The sequence below is a fragment of the Lacerta agilis genome, chromosome 2 (genome assembly GCF_009819535.1).
Source record: "Lacerta agilis isolate rLacAgi1 chromosome 2, rLacAgi1.pri, whole genome shotgun sequence".
NCBI lineage: Eukaryota > Metazoa > Chordata > Lepidosauria > Squamata > Lacertidae > Lacerta > Lacerta agilis.
The window spans coordinates 45799887-45823654 of record NC_046313.1 but is presented as its reverse complement, the minus strand read 5'-3'; the positions used below and the strand labels follow the sequence as shown (position 1 = coordinate 45823654).

Sequence of the window (23768 nt, the reverse complement as noted above, 5' to 3'; positions counted from 1 at the left end):
ATACCTAAAATACTGTATACTGACATGGGTGTTTTCCATATGCAGGCTTTGTAAAGAATCCACAGCTGGGGCAAAGGAATAAAAGAATTGAACCCACCTCCAAGGTGTTATAAAACCTATTATTCTAAAGTTTCAGATATCAAAGCAGAGTCCAAGTGGTCTGTGCTGTTGGCAATTTATTCAATAATTTAAGGCTACAATGTACAAAGGCAAGCAGCATGCACTACACCAAGGAGAACTTGGGTAGCAATCCTAGATACATTTATCTGGGAGCAAGTCCCATTGAAGTTAATGGGGCTTACATTCAGGGAGATGTATATAGGACTGTGATGTTGCAGAAGGATGCTAGGCCTCCTCTACTTCCAAAACTCAGAGGCAAGTCTGCTTAGCAGATTTGTATTAAGCAAGTACCGTATATCGCGGCGTATAAGGCGACTCGGCGTATAAGACGACCCCCCAACTTTTAATGTGAAAAAACAGAGTTTGGGGTATACTCACCCAGCCCGGGATCCATGGCTGCTGAGGCGGCGGCAGCGGCGGGGAGAGCGTCCCCCGCGCCACACAGGAGATTTCCGCGCTTGCCGCCCAAGCGCACAGCGGCCCCCATGGCTGCTGAGGCGGCGGCAGCGACGAGAAGCTCCCCGTCGGCGCAAAGGAGGCCTCCGCGCTTCCCGCTGAAGCGCAGGACGGCCTCCACGGCTGCTGAGGCGTCGGCAGCGACGCCTGGGGCAGCGGGGAGAAGCTCCCCGTCGCTGCAAAGGAGGCCTCCGCGCTTCCCGCTGAAGCGCAGGACGGCCTCCACGGCTGCTGAGGCGTCGGCAGCGACGCCTGGGGCAGCGACGAGAAGCTCCCCGTCGCTGCAAAGGAGGCCTCCGCGCTTCCTGCTGAAGCGCAGGACGGCCTCCACGGCTGCTGAGGCGTCGGCAGCGACGCCTGGGGCAGCGGGGAGAAGCTCCCCGTCGCTGCAAAGGAGGCCTCCGCGCTTCCCGCTGAAGCGCAGGACGGCCTCCACGGCTGCTGAGGCGTCGGCAGCGACGCCTGGGGCAGCGACGAGAAGCTCCCCGTCGCTGCAAAGGAGGCCTCCGCGCTTCCTGCTGAAGCGCAGGACGGCCTCCACGGCTGCTGAGGCGTCGGCAGCGACGCCTGGGGCAGCGGGGAGAAGCTCCCCGTCGCCCCAAAGGAGGCCTCCGCGCTTCCTGCTGAAGCGCAGGACGGCCTCCACGGCTGCTGAGGCGTCGGCAGCGACGCCTGGGGCAGCGACGAGAAGCTCCCCGTCGCCGCAAAGGAGGCCTCCGCGCTTCCTGCTGAAGCGCAGGACGGCCTCCACGGCTGCTGAGGCGTCGGCAGCGACGCCTGGGGCAGTGGGGAGAACCTCCCCGCCGCGCTTGCCGCCCACGCCCAGCCCGGGCTCCATGGCGGCTGAGGCAGCGGTTGCGGCTGGAGCGCCGGGGAGAGGCTCCATGCAGCCAGTGGCGGGGCGGAACTCCGGGTCATGATGTTGCCGGCGTACAAGACGACCCCCGACTTCAGAGAAGATTTTTCGGGCTTAAAAAGTCGTCTTATACGCCGCGATATACGGTAATAAAGAAGTTGAGCTCATCATGGCAGCTCAGTATGTGAGCTGTTCATGCTGTTTCAGCCAGACAAGGAGAAAAGAAAGCCTTGCAAAGCAAGCAGAAGCCTGCCTAAACAAGCATTTCATTGTGTGGTTGTAACTTGCAAATTTCATTGGACTTTATGAGAATTGGATGTATCAGTTTGGCTTCAGCACATTGATAATGCATCTTGATAGAATACCATTTATTTACAAAGCCTTTGCTTTGCTTTGACAAATGAATGGAACGTCTGGATGCAAATCACTGCCCTCTTTCCATAGACAGTACCTTAAACTCAGCAGCAGCAGCAGCAGCAGCAGCAGCAGCAACAACAACAAATACCATCAGTTAATTTTGCTATCACTTTAATTCTCTCTCTTTTTCCTGGTTTAACATTTTCAATCACCAGTAATAGCAATCCATTTATTTGTCTGATTGCATGTTGGCAATTGTAGGCATAGTTCTAGGCCAAATGCTGTCTTTGAATGTATCCAAGGCTGCAACCCTATACTCCAGGGGTGGGGGACTCATTTCAGCCTGAGGGCCGCGTTCCCTCATAAACAAGCTTTGTGGGGCACACATGCTAAAAGTGGGCAAAGCCAGAGGCGAAAAGTAGGTAGAGCAACAGGTGTGATTCTTTCCTTTGTACAGCAGGCCGCATTCCAGCAATGTAACAATTAAATATTTCTACACACCCACACCCACACCCTCCATTCAAGCAAGCAAGAGGCATTATCATGGTTCAAAGACACATTCCAGCCAGGCAAAATCCAGGTGGTTGCAGAGCAGGGCCAGTGAAGGGCATGGCCTGAGGAGAAAGAGTGTCAGCTGGGGAGAGTCCTAAGGGCTGGATAGAGAGGCATGGAAGGCTGCATTTGCCCCCTCAGTGTGGAGGCACCTCACAGCGATTCTACCCCTGGAAGGAATCTCCATTGAACTTTTGAGTTGTGCAGACAGCTGGGCCCCTTCCAACTGCTGATTCAGTGGGACCTTCTTCTGAATAGATGTACAGGAATGCCCTATGCTTCAGTTTTCCTGCTTCTTAAGAGCTGTGTAGAAATATTACACCCAAGTCAAATTTGCTAAGTTCTCCTACAGCATAAGGCTTTAACTGTACTCAGAATTAGGTCCCTCTGAGTTCATTTGGGCTTACACCTAAGTAACTGGGTGTAGGATAGTAGCCCTCATCTTTCTTGCAGCTTGACATTTAATTAAAACTTAGATGTTTGCATTTAAGAAACACTAAAATATTCTCTGGAGAAGTAACCATCTTAAAGTCTCTTGCAAGAAAGTATATTTTGACATGTTAAACACTTCACAAATTTATTGTGCCACAAGCTTTTGTGGAATATTGTCTACTAGTCAGATTCATACAGTACAAACTTTGTTGCAGGTATATGGTCAGTAGATGGACTGTAAACAGAAATGAGAGGGAAATAAAATGCAAAAAGTACGGAGAAAGTGACAATTATGTAGGTAACTGCAGCGATGCCTATTTACCGTATCTTCTCGTGCTGGTATGCTTTTGTTGGAACTGCAAGGTTGGCAAGAGCTGGAACAAAGCAACGTGAGCTCACCCCACTGCACGGATTCGAATTGCTGACCTTATGATTGGCAAGCCCAAGAGGCTCGGTGGTTTAGACCACAGCGCCACCTGAGAAAAACAAAATAATGTTGATAACACAGACATCCTGGCATTGATAAACCAATTAACACACATAGGCTGCAATCCTAGCCCAACTTACTTAAGAGCATTCAGAGAGAGAGAGAGAAAGGAGTTCTACTTCTGAGTAAACATGGCTAAGATTGCGGCTGAAGAGTGACTGATAATAATGATCACCACCCATACTTTTCTACATTGTTTTTCCTTCTGCTTACCCACACACCAGCAATGTATATATGTTCCTGCCTTTCAGGATACTTTATGCATCTGATGAAGTGGACTGTAGCCCACAAAAAGCTTAAGCTGTAATAAATTTGTTCATGTTTAATGTGCTATAAAGCTCTTTGTTGCTTTTACTCAAATATTTACTTCTAATGAAGTTATAAAATGATTTAAAACAAGGGTGAAAAACAAGGTACTGGTTTTATGTTTTGCCATAGTTTTCAAGTATTTATTTATTCAGCTGATTCAGTGTGTTTTGACTACTGTAGGTGAATAGCTCCCTCTTGTGAAAGCTGTTAGAAGCACACTGGAAAAATATGGTTGGTCTATTCAGAGCTGCAAAACCTTGTGCAGGTAAGTACACAAGCCAAACGGCTGCTTCTCCTATTATATGTTTTAAAGTGTGGGAAGGCTCCCACCATGTTTCCACACATTTGCAGAAGTACACCAATATCTGTTTCTAAATCATACAACTTCAAATGCTTTCTTAAGTGATGTTGAAACAAAGCGCATCTCAGTACTAACGTTCAATGCAAATGGAGTTAGAAGCCATTATGTACATTCCAGCCAATGCAGGTTTTATTTTTAAATTACAGATATGGGGAATGTGAGAAGCAATTTCAGGATCACTTGTGAAAAGTCTACAGAATTGCTCCTAAAGGATTGCTGTTGATGATGAGTCCATTAGCAAGTAGATACATGTACTATTCATCCAGATAATTCCCTTGGAAGTAAAAAAATGAAATATATGTAAGGTTGCTACATAATGTATGAAAATTGTAACAGCTTCTAAGACTGAACCTGAAATTACATTTTGGAGAAAAGAACACACACACCCCTGTCTAAGGCTGTACGGAAACATAATGTCGAAAAAGTATCCTCTACTATATTTCATTTGTTCTTTTTTCAAAGCTCTTTAGCCAGAACAACTCTCAGAGTGGTTTATAAATCAATATTTTAAAAACAGCCCCTGCCCTTAGGCTTACAACTTAAGGAAAGGAAAATGTGACGTGGAGGGGAAAGGGGAACAAGTGAACATGTTACAGGGTTCTTATTACGACCAGCTTGAATGGAAATGGGCTGCTTACAGTTCATAAAATAGGCCTTGGTGACCCCTAAGGAATACCCTAGTGACTCAGACTTCCTTGGAACAAAGACCACTTCAAAACAACAAACATACAAATTTGATGGTAAACTGCATCTTGAGATTCCTGCATTGCAGGGGGTTGGTATTAGATGACCTTTGGGAGCCCTTCCAACTCCACAGTTCTATGATTCTTTGATTCAGTAGCAGCTCATTACTGGGGCTTCATATAAGATGAATGCTTGTGAATTTTAATCTCTCAGAGTATTTGGAAACACAAAGCCCCCCCCCCTAATTTTTTTTTGTGTTACAAAGCAAAAAATTAAATGGGGAACGTTACATCTATTGTCTCCACTTTCAATTCATAGTCTTTTTCACAGTTCGATTATGTTTGGTGAGAGACATTTTTGTCATAGACACCTTGCAGTTGGGGGAAAGGGGAGAGGGAGATGTTGTTCTTTCATTCTAGGGGGGGTTGTGTCAGCATCACGTGGGTAGGTCCTTTGTTTGTGTATTTATTTATTTTTATTGATATTACGAGAGGTTAGGGGTTCCCGAGCTTGGTTGGTTGTGTTTACTTGATAGCGGTGTGGCATTTTTGTGTGAGGGAGATGGGCTAAGTTGTTGGGTCAGGTTAGCCATATTGATTTCTATGCTGTTGGAGGGGATAGGTCATTGTCCTGTTGTGCTAAGTATGTAATAAAGGGGACTACATTGGGGTGAAGGCATCCTCCGTAGCTTGACCCCATGGTACTTTGTTTTTGTTGGTTAACTTTTCTAGTAGGGAGGTTTCCCATTTGTTTTGGTACCAGTGGTCTATGTTCCTTCCTGATAGGTCCTTCTAGTGTCTAGTTATGATATTTCTAGCTGCTGAGAGTAAGTGACTTATGAATTCCTTGTAGTGTGTGTGTGTGTTGTTGTCCTAGAAGATGTTTAATGGGGCGAGTTCTGGAGTTGCTTCTATTACCTGTTTTGTTATTTTTGAAATTTCCTGCAGCACTGATATCCAGAAGGTTTGGACTTTGGGGCATTGCCACCACATGTGGAGGTATGTGCCTATTGTGGTGCAGCCTTTCCAGCATTTAGATGAAGTTCCTGGGTGTATCTGTGCTAGCGTATGTGGTGTTAGGTACCATCTGTATATATGTTTTAGGGTGACTTCTCGTCTTTTGGCTGAGATGGATTTGAATGGTGGTTTAGACCATAGTCTAGACCATTGGGTATGGTTTAATTCATGTCCCATTGGTTTTTAATTGGAGTGTCCTCTAGTTTATCTTGTGTTTCCTGTATTGTTATGGGCTTGTCATTTCTGTAAAAGTTGGTTGTGTTTGTGCGCATATGTGTGTGTCATGTGAGTTGGACCCAGAGTATCCTTTCTGTGCAAGGAAGGGCTCAATAACTAGAGGACACTCACAATATTTGTCTATTTCTCCTGCATCTCCAACACCATTGCAAAGTGTCACCAATCCTCCAGAACAGCTTTTGAAGGAGCTGCAGGGGGGAAGAGGAATTGGCAAAACTTGCTTCCCCCTTCTTCTTCCAGCAGAACTCCACTCATGGGAATTCTGGATCCAAGCCTCTGCCTTTAATCTGATTGTTTAAAACCACCACTCCATGGGTTTATTATTCTTCAACATAATAAATATAGCTCCCCAATCATGCAGGCCATTCTCTGAAAGGGTAAGGAAAATCTATTACTTTGCTTGGGCTAACAGATCTACATTTCAGCTGCATTTAGACAGCACTTTATTCCACCTTGCCAATGTTTTCTTACTTGTTGGTATACTCATTTTATGTGATCTTTCACACAATGTAAAAATCACTTCTGGAAATCAAGAGAGAAGCACTAGTATAAGTAAAACTAACGCAATAAATGCAGCCTTAGGTGCAATCCTGTGACAGTTTATTGTTTTCACAACTTTCCCCTGTAAGTTCCAATGTAAAAGCCACTTCTGGAACTATAGTGGAATTTTGTGTAAATATAGTGCTCTTTTCCATTTTATGGAATGGAAAAGGGGGGGGGGGTCAGAAAAAATCTCTTTGCAAATAATATGGAAATGACTGCTAAAGTTGTGGTATATGCCACTATAGTTGCAAAAGTGGCATTTACGTTGCGTGAAAGCTCAAATATACTGTGGAAATTAACAGATAGGGAAATGGAACAAACTGCAATGTAAATGCAGCCTAAGTAATACAGTGCATGCAGTGGACATATTTTCCTTTCAGACTTGTTGAGGGCAAAGCTATACCTTTTGTGTCACCTTAGAATTGACTTTAGAAAGTGAGGCCTTTCTTGTAACATGCTAGCCCAGTGTTTTTCAACCTTTTTTGGGCAAAGGCACACTTGTTTCATGAAAAAAATCACGAGGCACACCACCATTAGAAAATGTTAAAAAAAATTAACTCTGTGCCTATATTGACTATATATAAAGTAATTTTTCCATTTTTCCCACGGCACACCAGGCAACATCTCGCGGCACACTAGTGTGCCGCGGAACAGTGGTTGAAAAACACTGTGCTAGCCTACAAGGAAGGCTAGCAGGCCAGTAAGATGAAGAAAGGTTGCAATTCAGCTGCATCATGGAGAGACTTTGGGTAATATTCAACAGGCTGTTGCTGGAGGTTTCTCCTCCATCTCTGTTCCCCCAGGCCTCAAAGGCATCCGTTTCTGTCTTCTCCATTTCCTGGAGAAGAATGCTGTAGGACATTTATAAGCAAGTTCCTCGCCCTCTGCTGATACACTATTGCTTGTTTGGTGTATCAACTTGTGTTCTGCTCCTTCAAAACAAAAACCTACGGTTTCTTGATCTTCAAAAGACACCTTGGAAAACAGGTTAACTTAGCATGCAGGGATGAGTACACATGGTCATCTCCACTCCCCACTTTTACTGCTCTCCACAAGGCAGGATGATTTAGGGGTGCTCACATGTTACATCCGACGAGTGTACATTTTTTGTTCCTGTGTACACAAGTAGCAGACCTGTGTACATGCTTGTAGCGTTGAATGAGTGTGTAGTTTGTAAGTGTGTAGACAATACTTGAGCTGTACGAAGAAGTGTACATACACTTGCACAAGCACTTGTATAGTTTTTGCAGAGAGGCCGCTTGTACCTGTGTTTGGCGGAAGGTTTGAACCATCTTCTTCTGAATAGGGGAGCGTACTCTATGGGCCAGCTCTTTGCAACACCTCTGGCACAACCCGTGTTACAACTCTTTAGGAAGTTGTCAGCTGGGTCACAGAAATGGAATTTATCAAGTTTTGATTAGGAAGGAAGGGCAATTTGATGCCTTAAGCTTATACAAAGATAAAGTTTTAAGAAGAGACTGGCGATAAAGCAGAGTTTATTGATACATCAATTTCATTTTTTGGAGTCCTGGATTTGCCTACCACCAGGAGTCTTTTACTTCCCAACTTTAGTGATTCTAACAAATTGGTCAGTATAATTGCTGGCTTGGTATTAAGTTTCATATCCCATTTGTTATTTTCATATATTGTGGCTGCATGGGCAAAGTTTACACTCTAATTAAGTAAACATAAAAATGTTTCAACTGGAAAACAGATTACATTTTATCATTTGTAACACAACAGCTCTACAAAAAGTAGCCCCTGTAAGCATTTAATTCAGCATTGAGTTGTACTAATTTCAGTGGCTTTTAGCTGCTTCTAACTGAAATTCTTGCTAGCTATCTCTTGTGAGTTTGCACTGGCAGTGCTACTTTACTCTTGTCTTTTTCACCCATAGGAAGTGTGAGCCCAAGATTAAAAAAAGCAATACATTCACTGAACGAAGACCAAACATTTGACAAAACTTCAAAGGATTTCTCAGGATGGTCTCTGTAATTGAGCATTTTTCGTGCATTAATCCATTGCTGTTTGGTGATAAAACGTCTATTAAATGTCATGGATACATAATTTAGGATGGGTTTTTGAAAGAAAAAAATCATCCAGACTGACGGTTGTGCCAAACTTAGCTAGAAAACTGGTGCTCACAGAGCTCAAGGCACCGAGTTCAGTAGAAAAGTCTGGAAGGGAGACTTTTGTTCATCTTTTCCTCAACACAGGGGGCTGGCTGATAGAACAACCACAATTTCGCAGGTTGAAGGAGGGCTGGCACACCGCACAGTTACTAACTACACTAGTAGCCAAAATTGTGGAAACCTTTCGGAGAAAGTATATTTGTATAGTGTATGTGTTAGTGTATTTGTATAGTGGCGTAGAACATATTTGCTGCTGTTGCTGCCAATCTTGCTAATCGCGGTTCATGGCGGGCAGCAGCTGTAGAAACTCAGGCTCAGTGACCTGGGTCTGCCCTAAGAGACAACCAAGACAGTCTATAACATTATATTATAGCTTGTTCAGACACTTGAAAAGCTTGTATATTAAACAATTAAGCAATGAATAGGGCTTACCAATTTTGATTGATGGAAAAGAATTAACTTATTCATTCTCCACTTCATAGTGTTAGAATGATTCACCCTTGGTGTCAAAACTGTCTGTGTGTTATTTTCTGTAACAAACGGTGAGCATGAGATCATAATTCACATGCAAATGAGAAATGTGATGTTAGCAGCAAAGGCTGTAGAACTGTTTTTCTGTATTGATACTTAATAGACACAAATACTTTAATATATTCTAGGATCATTGATTCCTAGTAAGTGTATAGATGCTGTATAAAAATAAGCATCATTATCATTATTATTATTATTAACAACAACTCATAGTTGAGTTTTTATATTGTTGTTCTTAAGACCAGCATTAGAAGAGTTGGGTATGTCTGCACAAATAATTTTGATTTGCTTAGTTCCTCTGACATATATAGCAGCATACACATATATTTGAGAATAGTCACTAACAGATCAGCCAAGGAATTAATGTTTTTTTAATTGTTTTTATTAAAGTTTTTTGGTTTTGGGGGTTTTTTGTTTTTACAAAAGTACATACATACACCTCTGTTTTCAAATCATAAAGTCTTTTCTACAGATTGGTTATATTCGATGTGAGACATTAATGTTGTAGTCAGTATAAGTTTGGGGGAGAAGAGAGGTGGGGAGGGAGAGCGTGGGGAAGAGAGGGGGGTAGTAAACTTTCATTCTCCTACATGGTGTCTGTGCAAGGTTTTTGTATCAGTGTCATCCGGGTAGGTTCTATTTCTATTCATTTATTAGTTTTCATTGGCAGTGAGAGAGATTGGAGGCCAAGGGCATAGTTGGTTGCCTTAAGTTGACCGCAGTGAGTTTTGTTTGCATGTGTGAGAGGGAGGGGTTGTTGGGTCAAGGTAGGCCTATTGATTTGTATGCTGTCGGTGGGTTCTTGTTAGGTTGTGTGTATAATAAAGAGGAGCCACACCAGGGTAAAGGTGTCCTCTTTTATTTGTCCCTGTGCTAGTTTCAGTTTATGGGTTAGATTTTCTATCTAGTAGGGCTGTTTCCAATACAGTTTGGTACCAATGGTGCATATTCACTCCTGGCGGATCCCTTGGTGTATCATTGTCAGCTTCCATGGTGTTAGGTACTATCTATAGATAAGTTTCGAGTTCTTTTCTTTTGGCTGTGATGAATTTAAAGGGATGTTTAGACCACAGTTTAGTCGATTGGGTAGGGTCTATTTCATAACCTATGTCATGTTCCCATTGTTATTTTATTGAGATGAGGGGGGTTGTGGAATTCTGGAGTAATATTTTGCATATTGCGGATACCCTCCCCTTACCATGTCCCTCTGCTGTCAGGAGGTTTTCAAAGATGGTCAAAGGCCTAGTGGCTGCTGCTTTTACTGCTAGGTTATTTAAGAAGTTGTGCAGCTGGTAGCATGTTAGCCAGGGTATTTGGGTGTCCCCTAGTTTGTCTTGCATTGTGTCGGTATGGGCTTGTTATTTTTGTAGATGTTTGTTAGGCGGTGTAAGCCTTTGGCTTGCCAAGTTTTTATTTAGACGTTTTGGGCTGCATGATGCCAGGGGGGTTAGTGGGGATGGGGTTGGGGACAGTTTTCCTACTTTTTCGTTCCATGCTATGAGCATGGACAGTGTGAACCTGTTTAGTGTTGTGGGGATTTTCCTTTGTTTTGAAGGAATGAGTATGCTGTGGCGGAGGTGTTTTCAATTGTGTCTATCTCTGTGTATTCTCATTGTTTCATTTCATCTTCTAGTATGTATGGGATTATGTGGCACACTTGGTTGACAATGTAGTATAGTTCTATATTGGGGATTCCCCTTCCTGAGGAGGGTAGGTGCAGGTATTTGGGGCTTATTCTTGGCTTTTTGTGTGAGAAAATAAACGTGTAGTTTTTTCTGCCATTTATAGAGTTGGGTTGGGGGAATCCAAATTGGGAGGGCTTGGAATAGGTAGGTTATTTTTTTGGGGGGGGGTGATCATTTTGATCATGGCTATTTTGTCTGAGAGGGTGAAGTTGGTGTTGTTCCATTTCCTCAGGTCTTTGTTATTTTCTCGCCACATTGTGTTGTAGTTGTGGAGATATAGTTTGTTGAGGTTTCTGGTTATTTGTACCCCATAGTATCTGCATTTAGTGCTGCAAAGTTTCATTTTTTGGTTCTTTTTGGATAGGGGGGGGTTTGAAATACATTTACTCAGATTTTGCAAAGTTCACCTAGAGGCCTGACAGCATTGCAAATGTGTTGAGTTATTTGGTAGGGTAATTGCTGTGTTTGTGGGGTCTGGTGCTGTGATCATCAGGTCATCTGTGATCAGCCAAGAAATTATGAGTGACAAATGTGTAGTCCAAATGGCAAGTTGGAGTTCCTTTGCTCCAGTGAATTTACTCAAAGGAAGGCCACCAACCATCTATTTAAAAGTAATCCATGGACAGCATACTAGTTTGCCTTTTCTACTGTAGTGGTTGGCTTGTTACTGGCAATACCAGTCAAAACAATATGAAGGTCAATGTACATAATTAGTATTTCATCAATAAAATATAAACTTTCTCAGTTAACTTTTCTGGGGGGAAATGCTCATCAACAGTGCCACTTGGGATGAGTAGACTGTACCAGCTGTTTGGGATATGTCCCATAATATCTCTTGTGAAATCAATCTTTTTGGTAAGATTTCAGAAACTTGGGAACAAATCTCTTTCCTAGAAATGACTTAATTAGCTGATAGCATTCTGCCAGAGGCATATGGCTCAGTTGTTTTAGAAAGCTCTGTAGTTTCTTCCAAATTTCCTTCCTATTATATGAGCATGGCATTATTATAGTTGGAGACCTTTATCACTGACTGCTACTGCTTCTGGTGCTGGTCAAATGCTCCAGGGAACAGTGATCGATCCTGAACTCTACCCCATCTCAGTTCCACTTGCAGCAGAATATAAATTACCAGGAGCAAGTGGGCTTTTCATACTTCCAGAACACACAAACCAAAGTTTACATTTTCATGTTAAAACAAGCAATTTAAAACTTTACCTTGAAGCTCCAAAACTGGGCACAGTTTATTAAATCAGTGCAGTTTTACACAGTAGCCAGGAAATACATAGGCAAATGAATATGTCGAAATGTCTGAGTAATCCCAAATCAAGATGATACATTTATTGACTTCTTTAAAATAAATGGGTATGTTATGCAATAACAGTACTAAAACCATGTAGCTGTACTTTTGTCTCGGAGCAATGAAACAAGCAAAAAGGTATAGCATAAGCATGTCGGAAAGGCGAGAAAATCAATTATATTGGCATACTAGCAATACAGGAATTGTAGAGTTCTCTTGTCAGTAAGACGAGATGAATTAATGCAATATACTAAGGAATTTGGAGAAATTCAATGAGCAAATTCAGAGCAAAAGAGAGAACACATATAACATTTGATTACTAAATTTCAGGAAGTATATAGCCTAGTCTATAGAAAGGGTGTAAGAGGTTATTTCATACAGAAACTTTTTCTTGCCTGTTTGCGGAGTGTGTGTGAAATTAAGATCAGTCTTTTAGGAATCCCATAAGTGCAGTGGAATAAAGAAGCCAGCACATACACTTAATAAAAAGTGCAAATAAAATGCAAAAGGACTGCATAAATCAGGTTAAGTGCATATTATCTGTCACATTACGTTCTGTGCACAGTGGCAGGTGGATGCTTATTCTAGTGAGCCACCATGTTCCTAGAATGCTGAGTCTGGGAACTGGCCTAAAGATTACAGTACTAAAAATGCCTTGACTTTATAACCTTGTTAGAAATAGAAAAGCAAATATTTTAATTACTATTGTGCAATGATTAAAACAGCAGGTGTATAGATTGTGCAAGTGAGTTATACGTGTTATTAAAGTTCTGTTATGCCAGCCTTCCTCTCCGGTTTGGAATCTTGTGTTTTCCACTTGCTGGGAAATCTCTTCTCTTTCAAACAAGGTAATTTATTCACTGGTCTGGAAAGAAATCAGATTGTCGCTCACTGGTATGCCTCCCATCTTCAAGTTGCTTGGTCCTGTACTGGGTACATAAAAAGAAGGTTGGCTGTCAACGTTTTTCTTTCTCCAGTGATCTTGCTGTAAGCCAGGGGTGGCCAACGCGGCACTCTCCAGATGGGTTCCAACTCCCATCAGGCCCAGCTAGCATGGCCAATGGTCAAGAATGGTGTGAGTCATAACTGAGCAACTTCTGGATGGCAGCACATTGGCTGTAAGCACACCAAATAAGGTGCTGTCCAACAGCTAACCCATCAGTTTCTCTTATCAACTGGGCTCTCTGTCAGAATGTTCCAGTGCTTTCCTGCCACTTAAATCAGCCTCTAGTGCAGGGGTAGGCAACCTAAGGCCCGTGGGCCAGATGCGGCCCAATCGCCTTCTCAATCCGGCCCATGGACAGTCCGGGAATCAGCGTGTTTTTTTACATGAGTAGAATGTGTCCTTTTATTTAAAATGCATCTCTGGGTTATTTGTGGGGCATAGGAATTTGTTTATTTCACCCCAAAAAATATAGTCCGGCCCACCACATTGTCTGAGAGATGGTGGACCAGCCCACAGCTGAAAAAGGTTGCTGACCCCTGCTCTAGTGCTTATATGAATGCATGTCATGAAAGAATTCCAATCCACTCCAACTCCAAGCAGTGATGTTTATTTTTATGTTAAATATTTGACTTGCCTTTATGTATAAAACCCCAAAGTGGCTTAGGTGGCATGGGATTCCTTAAAGAAGTAGCTACTAAGTCTCTTGCTGGGTCCCACTGCAACACCCTCTTCTCTCCTACAACACTAGAGCTAGGATGTGTGGTCACAGCCAAGATGATGGTGCTCCTACATCCTTGGACGTAGGCAGCAGATGTATATTCAGTGGTACCTCTACTTACAAACGTGATTCGTTTCGTGGTGCCGTTCGCACCCTGAAAAGTCTGTAAGTAGAGTGCCACTTCTGTGCATGCGCCAAGTGCACAGATCGCTTCTGTGCATGTGCACACAGCGAACCCAGAAGTAAATACTTCTGGGTTGGCCACGTTCATAACCCGAGGTATGGCTGTATTCAATATGACAGCTGCAAGGCAGGTGTTCATTCAGTTTTTTGCTTTTCATTGAGAGATTCCCTTTCAGGCTTTTAAACCCGCAAGATTCCACACTTGCATCTAAGCTCTTAGGAGTATCCTTTCTATATACTCTGCCCTGTATTACTGCAAGTGCAAACCTGATACTTAAAATCAGACTTTAAAGTGCAGGGAGATTTCAGAAAGCAAATAGTGATTCAAAGCTGAAGGTTGTTACTAAGGTTGCTTTCCCTTTGAAGGGGAAAACGTCCTTATTCTAAGGAACTCTAATGAAATCAAAATATAGGTTGACTGACTGAATTAAAACCTAGCTTTTGCTTGGCTCTTATTAGTGAAAGAAGTGACTTTTAAAAATATGTTCCCTCTTGTCCCGCAAGCTGTTCACTTTTGATGTGATTTGATTTACTACTTCAAGGCTGCAATACTGTGCACGCTTAGTTGGAACTATTCCTATTTGCTCAAAAGCAAATCACACTGAGTTTTAAACATGTACATGATCAAAATGCAAGTCAGATACTCCTGAACTCTACACTTGTGAGGTCAACATAAAAGCTAGATTCCCTGTAAGGGCTTTTTTGTAAAGTATTTTTAAAAAACGGGAGTTAAAGAAAATCTTAGTGGCAGATACTAGGTGTGAGCTGATGCTGGGACCACAAACAAGATAATAAAACCAGTGGGTGCTGCTGCTGCATTGGGGAACCTATAGCTCTCCAGGTGCTGTTGGACTACAACTCCCTTCACCCCTCACCATCAGTCATGCTGGCTGAGGCTGATGGGAGATGGAGGGTCACAGGTTCCCCACCCTGGGCTCTTGTTTCATCCTCATTATCTACTATTGGGCTGACAATACTGATTTACCTTACAGTATTGTAGCAAGAATTACTGAAATAATCTCTATGGCATCCTTCGAACACTTTAATGTTAGTGATCATAGTCAGCTAAAACAAAACACAATTCTTGTCTTCTATAGCAAAATATGAAAGGGAAATACCATAGTCAGAAATCTTGAGAGCCAGTTTGGTGTAGTGGTTAAGAGCAGTAGACTCGTAATCTGGGGAACCGGGTTCGTGTCTGCACTCCTCCACATGCAGCTGCTGGGTGACCTTGGGCTAGTCACACTTCTCTGAAGTCTCTCAGCCCCACTCACCTCACAGAGTGTTTGTTGTGAGGGAGGAAGGGAAAGGAGAATGTTAGCCGCTTTGAGACTCCTTAGGGTAGTGAAAAGCGGGATATCAAATCCAAACTCTTCTTCTTCTTCCAACATTTCAGCAAGACAGCAAGTATAAAATGGCAGAATTTGCTATCCTTTATTCTGCTGGTCTTTGACTGTATTAACGTTTTACTTACTTACTGCTATCCTTTCATTCAGCACAAGAAATACTAGCACCCTCTGCATTTCTAGGTTGCATAGTTTGTTTTGCTATCGGAGTTTAGAAAATAATAACATCTCCAGTCAGGCTTTGGAAAAAACCCTGATACTTATCAACTTTAAATAGATGTTGGCTGTAAGCCAACACTTGCCTAAACTGTATGTTGCTTTGCAAGCAAGATACATTTCATTGAAATTGATTTCATTGAAAGAAGAGAGTGTCTCCTAGACTACATGAAATGCAGCATTGTTAACACCTTCTATACAAATGTGTATGGAAGCACCACAGTGTAATGTGTGTACCAAGTATGCTGCCTACTATGATCTAAACAGAAATGTGCTCTGTCGTGCTGCTACTGTGTGGTTGAGTTGTTCACCTCACGACTTCCGGCGGCTGGCGCCATTATGGATGGTCGTGGGCTGCTTCGGCTGCGAAGCACCCAGTTCATCCCGGGGGTTAGGAGCCCTGCAGCCGCATAGCGGGGCTCCAATTGGGGCGCGGGAAGAGCGTCCCGTGCCCTGGGCTCCCCGGCTGTGCCCGTTGTGCTCCGAACCCTTCCCCCGCGCCCCCTGTAAAGGGGGAGTGGGGGTGAAGGGACTACGGAGCCGGGCTTTAGGGGACATGCCCCAACCGGGATGTTTACATGCGGCGGCAAAGTCCGTGGTGAGCGTCTCTGTTCTACCTGTCATTAAGGAGTTGCTAAGAAACCAGAAGCTGTGAGTAATTGACTGACTCTTTGTATTCCGGGAAAGCTCTGGGATTAAGAAGAAAGGCAGCCCGCCTCTCTCCCTTCGGGTGGTGAAAGAAATTAACTCTTTAAGTGACTGCTGCTACAACAATCAATTGGAAGTATTTGGAATTTGAAAGCTGAGTCTGTTGAGATCTCCTTTTGGGGGCTAACTGGAGGAAAAATATTTCCATTTGAGGTTTTGGTCTTTATTCTCCGGCATCGGAAGAAATGGCGGCGACCTGGACTTGCGCAGGAAAAAATTGAGACAAAGGAAGGAAAAGACAGGAAACGTAACTTGATACCCACCTCCCCCCGAAGATGTTGGACTTTGCGCTTAAGTTGGCACTGAAGGACTGGGGGGATGAGGAAAAGCTTACTGTCTTTCAACTGGAACTGCTTGATCGAAAATTAAGAGCCTTGAGTGGGATTATAAACGGAAAGAATTTGTTTTCCACAGAGGAGGCTTTTCGAAAGTTTTATTCAATGGAAACAGACTTTTGCAAAGAGCTGGAAGATGTGTTGGAAGGATGGTTTGAGATGGCTGAGCAAATCCGAATGGAACAAGGGCCGATTTCAGGGGGTGGCAGCAGCCCTGGAACGGAAAGATTTTTAATATCCAGACTCCGAGGTGGCAGCTCGGGGGCGAGGGACATAGAATTAAGATTTTTACAAGAAGAAGAAGCATGGTACAAAGGTACGGAGAGGCTCAGAATGGAGAGGATGAACATCTTGGAGCTCGATGCAGGGTCTGTTGTGGATGCAACCTGGATCTGTGGACATTCAGAAGAATATAATAGGAGATCCGGTTCTGGTGAAAGACAGGAGAAGGCAATGGACAGAGGGGGAGTGGGTTGAACCAATTAATGTATAATATAGATGGTCTGCCATGGTATCCGAAATCGGAGTGTGAAGTCTGTTAATTACAAGTTCTTTTAAATAAGCAAGGAGATATTGAATTCAAGTTAAAAGCAGCATGATAAATGATAGAAGAAATAAGTTTAGCTGTAAGAATACTTGGTTAAGTTTTAGGTTATAATGAAAAGATTAAGACAAAGGCGTTTTTTCTTTTTTAAGTAAAGTTAAATTTTTTATAGAGAAAAGTTGTTAAGGAAATAGTGTACTGTTTTAAAACCGAAGGTGTACAGGCGGGGGAAGTCAAACGTCAAGATTTAGAACTAGAAATTTTTTTTTTTTTAGTAAGGTATACAGACAAGAAGAAGAATCCTGACATTATGTGTATTTGTATTTGTGTTGATATTTGTAGGTGGGGGGGTCGGGTTTGTGTTATTTTGTGAAAATGTCAATAAATTCTGATAAAAAAAAAAGAGTTGTTCACCTCACATGGCTTTTGTTTTTGTTTTTTGAAATCTTAACGAAGCATTAAATTTTTGCTGGGTTGGCAAATAAATCAGGCCAGGAGTACAAGTGAAGGTCAAATGAGACTTCTTGTGTTAACCTAATATTAAAATTGCTGTGCTGGAGCATGTTGTGCATACAGAATAGGTAAATATGAAAAATAATGCAATGAGCAGATAGATTTCCTCAGTAGGTCTTCTCAGGTTGTGCGTCTTCAGTCCCTCACATTTTCAATGCAAGTTACAAGATCTGCTTTGAAAACTCAGGGAAAAGGTGGAGCACATCAGCAGCTAGAAGCTACTCAGACACCACTATTCAGTTGAGCCCCAACTTGAAAATTATCACTTACTATTGTTTTGAACAGCTGGTTCACTTTCTTCTTTTTTAGAGTTTTCCTGTCTACCTCCAAGATGGGAGGAGGGATGCTTGCCTGGCTCATCCTCTGTGGTGCATTTGGTTCCTCAGGTGGTGGGCAGCACACGGACATAGTTACCCCTTAAAAACAAGCAAACACTGGTACATAATAAAGTAACAAGAGAGAGCCCAAATTAATTAATTCTTAAAAATATTTTTTGGGGGGCATACAGAAAATGTAACTCCCTGTCCTCCCATGGTTGGACAATGGCAACAATTAAACAGCTTGACACAAACTGTGGAAGCAAAAAGACTTTAAGCCTCTTAGGGCTTCCATTCCAAGTGCATGTACAAGTACAAGGATCAAGAAGGCTGATAACTGTTGCTACCCAAGTATCTCTGCAGAAGCACCTGTTCCAGAATAAATGGCTAGTCTTGTAGGATTTGCCCTACTCCAGATCCAGTGCAATGGAAGGGTTTGGCCTTCTCCCCATCTGTCAGGTAGCTCCCAAAATTCCAGCAAGATTAATAATTTCACTCCTCCTTTAATACGCTTGTTTGGATGCTGTGCATCTGGGAGTTCGCTGGGAATTGTCCACAAGAGCTTTAGTTAATAAAGTGAAGAGTAAGAACTGCTAATCGAGAAAAGAGCAAGGTAGAGGAATGGGATGCCCGCCTCCATTATTGCATTTATCAGGGGTGGGTTTTTGTCTTGCTAAAAATATGTCCAAACACCCTTCCTTCTTTTCTGTGCTGCACAAAATACCTGTCCCGCCTCTTCACAAGTTCTTAACTGCAACAGCGGTGAAATATTTATGTTCCTTTGATTTTGCTGTTACTCTTTATTACTCTGATGCTGGCACAAAAGTGTCTATACTTGTGATTTTCTAAATGGCTCTGATGCCTGTGAGGCCTATCTGAGCACATTGCTTGTGTTTGCGTCTGTGCACTCTATACACACAGTGATAGTTAAAGGACTCGAGTGATAGTAATCTTAACTGATTGTAACTGTTATAATGATTAGACAACATTGAATAAAATATTAGTTGATGCTTGGCCTGTATCAAAATGTCTGCTTTAGGCATTAAAACATTAATATAATACTTAATATTCAACACATTTTGAATTTGAAAAGATTGAAGTTCTTTTTTAAAACAACAGTGAACAGAAGTAGCCTATTTTATTTTAATTTAATTACTAGCAGCCCCAAAGTGCAGAGTTCTCATTCTCTTATCCTAATTGCCTTACCTGGAATGGTTGGCATAGAACGGCTGGCAAAGCTCATTTGCTTGAGAACAGATGTTTTGTGAGGTACACCCAGATGTTCAGAAAGATTCGTGTCACTCATAAATGCATGTTTTCTTGACAGCTGTGCAGTAACACACAAATCATTCAGTACTCAGGAGGGGGAATAAACCGATTTTAACAGTTGCAAATAGGGTAAAATTATTAGTGCGAGTTTTACTTGTGTTGGCAAACATCATTTCCCCCCCAATTATTTGAAGAGACTACTGCTTCCTTACAAGTGAAGCTGCCCCTGGCAAAGCCAGAAGAATGCAAAATGCTTCATTTAATAACTAAAGATCAGTAAAGCCAAGCAGTCATTTTATTGACTCAGGTATGATGCCTAAGACCATTAAAATCAATGGGAGTTTTTTTCCTCTGTAATTCAGTAGAATATGAACTGTGCTCTAAAAATGCAGTCCACTGGGAGGTTTTGTACAAGTTATCTCAAAGCTAATGAGACTTGCCCAAGGGCACAAAGGAGGTTATAGCATCCTTGAAATCTTACTTAGTCAAGCAAGGGGAGGCACTTCCATTTCTTTACTTATAGATACTGAATGCAGAGAAAGGATCACCCAAACACACATCTATTTTCTTACAATGGCCTCATTTGCATGTCACAGTAAGCATGCTTTCTCTATATGAGCAAAACATAACCACTTCACTCTTTTCCACTGTTGCAAGGAGCGGGGAGAGAATCCACAACTCTTAATATAGCATTAGGTCTTAACTAGGGCCTGTAGTTTGTTTCACTCCCAACACACAAGTTCTCTGCACAGAAGCCAAATAGACTGGATCTTTCTATAACACTGGTGAAGTATTGACAACCACACCTGGAGCAGTAGGCCAGTTGGGGCAGATGGGGGGGGGGGGAGAAGAGGTCATTTGGCAACAGAGGAGAACGGTTGGGGGCTCAGGGGAAACAGCCAGCAGCTGTTTCGGCTGTCCCTGAGCTTCTGCCTAACTCTGCCTAATGGTTTTTACCCTGTCGCAAAACTGAAATGAGCCAGAAGCTTCTTTCTATAGGATATCACCAACAGAAAGCTATAACAATCCTAGAGTCATAGTAATTAGAGATACATACTCAAGGAGACTTGCTAAATTTCTGAAGGTTAAAGAACTGGTGTCATTTTCACTTCTCTACCCCATCTTTCTTTATTTGGCGAAGGTGTGGCCAACACACTGAATCTGTTCAACATCTGCTTGGCAGGCACAAATTAAGTTTTAGTCATTTATGCCACAATAGTCTTTAAAAACTGAATTTTATACTGATCTCAGCAAGCATATGAAACATATTTAGAATTATTGAATTGTAAAAGTTATGTATGTTTACATTTTATGTGATCACAAATGGGAGTCAATTTACTCCTGGGGTGAACAGTAAATGAAGCTGATGACCAATTAATAGGGTCTTAAACAGATTATATTGGGATAGAACTTTATGTCCTTTGTAACAATTCTTCCATAGGATTTATGATCCAAAGTGATTTTTAGTTAGCTTTGCTTCTGGATAGTAAACTAAATTAGATGAGGCTTCTTTACTGAACTGTTTTTGATTTTTACTTTAATGACGTTGCCTTTTTAATACTCAAAAACATTTGGTTCTTAGGGGTGATATTATAAAATTGTGCAATGCAAGTTATATAACTCAGGCTGATGATATATTAGTGTGATCAAAGTGCTCAAATGATAGATTGCACAAAAATGGTGCCAATGGTGTAGTCTTCAGCTTGGCACTGTTTATAGAGCACAGTTTGCAAACTTGCAATGCCCTAACAATATTTAATTTCCTTAAGAAGACTCATAATGACCACCTATCCCTCTTGAAAGTATCCAACAGCAATCAAGACCACAAAAGTGCAGCCAGCTTCTTCCTTTGGATCACTGGTACAACCTCCCACCAAACAAGCCATTTGACTGTCACCAACAGTAAAAAAATAAATCTGGTTTAGGTCAGGATATATTCCCAGCCTCCTTGATTGTTAAGCATACTGTAACTATACAGGTTCACTTACACCAGGTGTGGGGAACCTTTGGCCCTCCAGATGTTGTTGAACTACAACTACCAACATCCTTGGCCATGCCTGCTAGGGCTGATGATAGGAGTTAGCGTTCAGCAACACCTGACATGTTCCATTAAGCAAATGTATCTTTCACCACTTACCAAGATGAGTGCCATATCTTGCAAGAATACAACATCTTTTTCTTTAATGGACATTGATACTTTAAGGGACACACACTTAAACATATGTCCACTATGAAACACAGTTTGTCCTTCAGAATTATGATGAGACTACTCATCTATAACAACGTACACTTTTCATATCAAGAAGTTCAGGTGATGCTTTTTCATCTGCAAAGACCACACTGCTTCTCTTTGCTCTCTTCCTGCACTTTCTCAGCTTAACTTCAGGCAGGGTGCTTGTCAGGCGTACATTCTCATCTGACACTGACTTGGTAGCCTTTGGAGACAGGACTTCCAGTTCAAAGCTGCAGATAGAAATTGAGGCAAAGCACTTTTAATTATTATGCCCATAGCACTGCTCCTATATTGAAAGATGATTCTATGCAGTATTGCAGGCCCATTGTGCAAGACAGCTTGGGATTTCCTCGGGTGGGTATATGTATAAAGCTGATGGAGGAGAATAGAAAATGAGGGTCAGAGCAGGTTGGTTGGGGAAAGTACCTTTATGTAGACTTTTTTTTGTAGTGGCACAAATGCAGCTGAAAGGAAATGGATGGAACAAGAAGTGACAACAAAGAAATAAAAAGCAGGTGACCTAGAAGATTCTCGCAGAGGTAAGGTACTGGAAGTTGTGGCGAAGAGTTCAGGGCATGGCTAAAATAAGTTTGAATCTCATGCTAGGGCAGGCTTCCCCAAACTTGGCCCTCCAGGTGTTTTGGGACTACAACTCCCATCATTCCTAGCTAACAGGACCAGTGGTCAGGGATGATGGGAACAGTAGTCCCAAAACAGCTGGAGGTCGATTCTGGGGATGCCTGTGCTAGGGTGAGAGAGGGGAGCTTGGGACCAGAAACAAAACAAAACACTTGAAACATCTGCTCTAAATACTTTTGGGGGTAAGAAAAACAAACTGCATATAAATAGGTAACAATGGTACAACAATTCTTTGTTATGATTTGCAATTTATTTATATACTGATTGTATGCCAAAATGGCTTCTAAGCAGTTTACAACTATAAAACCAATCCATGGTTAAAATGCATGCAAAATTAAATTATCGTTAGTTAACATATCCAAGAAAACAATAAGAATAAGAGTTAAAAGAATATTTGAAATACAGTTAAAACAATAAAATCACCAGGTTGTTTTTTTAATAATTCTAGGCTTTATTTCTTCACTGTCTATTGGTGATGTAGCAACTCCAGGATAGTTCATTAGCTGAATGTATTAATTAACAGAACATCTTTGGCATCATCATAATTAGGGGACCTTCCTGTGTTACTTTGGAGGACAATGGTGCCCAATTAGAAGTTACCACATTATCTTAAAATATGTGGACAGATAATCCAGGAAGGCAACACTCATGTTTTTAAAAACTGTGTGTTTTCAAGCTCTCATGTTTTCTCTGTGAATAAAGCATACATATTTTCATTTGCCTAATGCATATTTTTGTGGCTATGACTCCTGAAATCACTGTAAGTAGCAAGTAGTGCTGGAATGAGAATTAGTAAGTCTTCAAAGGTTCGTCAGCGATCTATGTAGTTGGATTGCCATTGCAAATTTCAAAAGTAGCTTTTAGCATTGAAATGGTTTCCTCTAAGAAATATAAAAATTAAAAAAACCTTTCTCAGCTGAGTCGTCACATGCTGTATTTCCTCAGGATTCTTACTGTCTCTGCTAAGCCATTGCATGCTAGTTCAGAATTAAGTGGACAGAATCTTAACAGGGACCAGGCAGTCCGAACATATAAAATCAACTCTGGTCTGGCTGCACTGGTTTCCACTGTGTTTCTGGGCCCAGTTCAAAGTACCGGTCTTGATCTATAATAATGATTTTGTTATTTGTACCCTGCCCATTTGACTGGGTTCCCCCAGCCACTCTGGGGACTTCCAGCATATGCAAAAACATAATAAAATACAAAAACATAATATGCAGCTTTGGCATCGCAGTGCCTTTCAGAAAGTTGCTTCCGATATGAACCTGCCCAGATTCTTAGATCATTATCGAAGTGTGGAAGGGGACTCCCAAAGAGAGGGTCTTTTCAGCAGGGCTCCTGAGGTAGGTAGGGATCAAGATTAAATAAAGAAATAAAGACTCCCTGACTATGGGATGCTCTTCCCCAGGAAGCCTGTCTGGTGTTGGCATGAATATATTTCCATTCTATCTTTACTCCTCCTAAGCATTTGTTTGTTAATCTTGTCTCCTGCTACTTGATTTTTTGTTGTTTGCTAGCTTGTTGTTTTAGATCATCATCATCACGCTGATGTACTTGGGGAATGGTTGGGAGCTAGTGTACAATCACTATTATGCTCTAGTGTAATTTTTTAAAGTACTCTGTAGTATTATTAAGTTGCTTTGAGAACTTTGTTGTATAACGTGACATTGTAATAGGAAGATGAAGGAGAAGGAAGGAAGAGGAGAAGAAAGAGAAAACTCATATCTATATGGAGCGGTCAGTATA

The 23768-nt window shown here is 41.9% G+C and overlaps 1 protein-coding gene and 1 long non-coding RNA gene across 3 annotated transcripts in view; one reads left to right on the top strand and one right to left on the bottom strand.

Moving 5' to 3' along the window:
- Positions 1-18: 18 nt before the first annotated feature.
- On the top strand, positions 19-23738 carry LOC117041272. 2 transcript variants are annotated; one of them, XR_004425947.1, is made up of 4 exons: positions 19-104; positions 3750-3834; positions 21834-21898; positions 23699-23738. It is a non-coding gene; the product is annotated as an uncharacterized LOC117041272 (long non-coding RNA). The 2 variants fall into 2 exon arrangements; XR_004425946.1 differs by lacking the exon at positions 23699-23738 and having other exon boundaries at positions 21834-22039.
- Positions 11969-23768, bottom strand: part of DOCK2 (dedicator of cytokinesis 2) — a 257870-nt gene continuing 246070 nt past the window's right edge. The window contains exons 49-52 of the mRNA XM_033139853.1: positions 21439-21613; positions 19088-19208; positions 17835-17980; positions 11969-12984 (exon numbers count right to left, since the gene is read on the bottom strand). Coding sequence (XP_032995744.1) covers positions 12913-12984; positions 17835-17980; positions 19088-19208; positions 21439-21613 — 514 coding nt within the window. The 3' untranslated portion in view covers positions 11969-12912. The remainder of the gene's footprint in view (positions 12985-17834; positions 17981-19087; positions 19209-21438; positions 21614-23768) is intronic.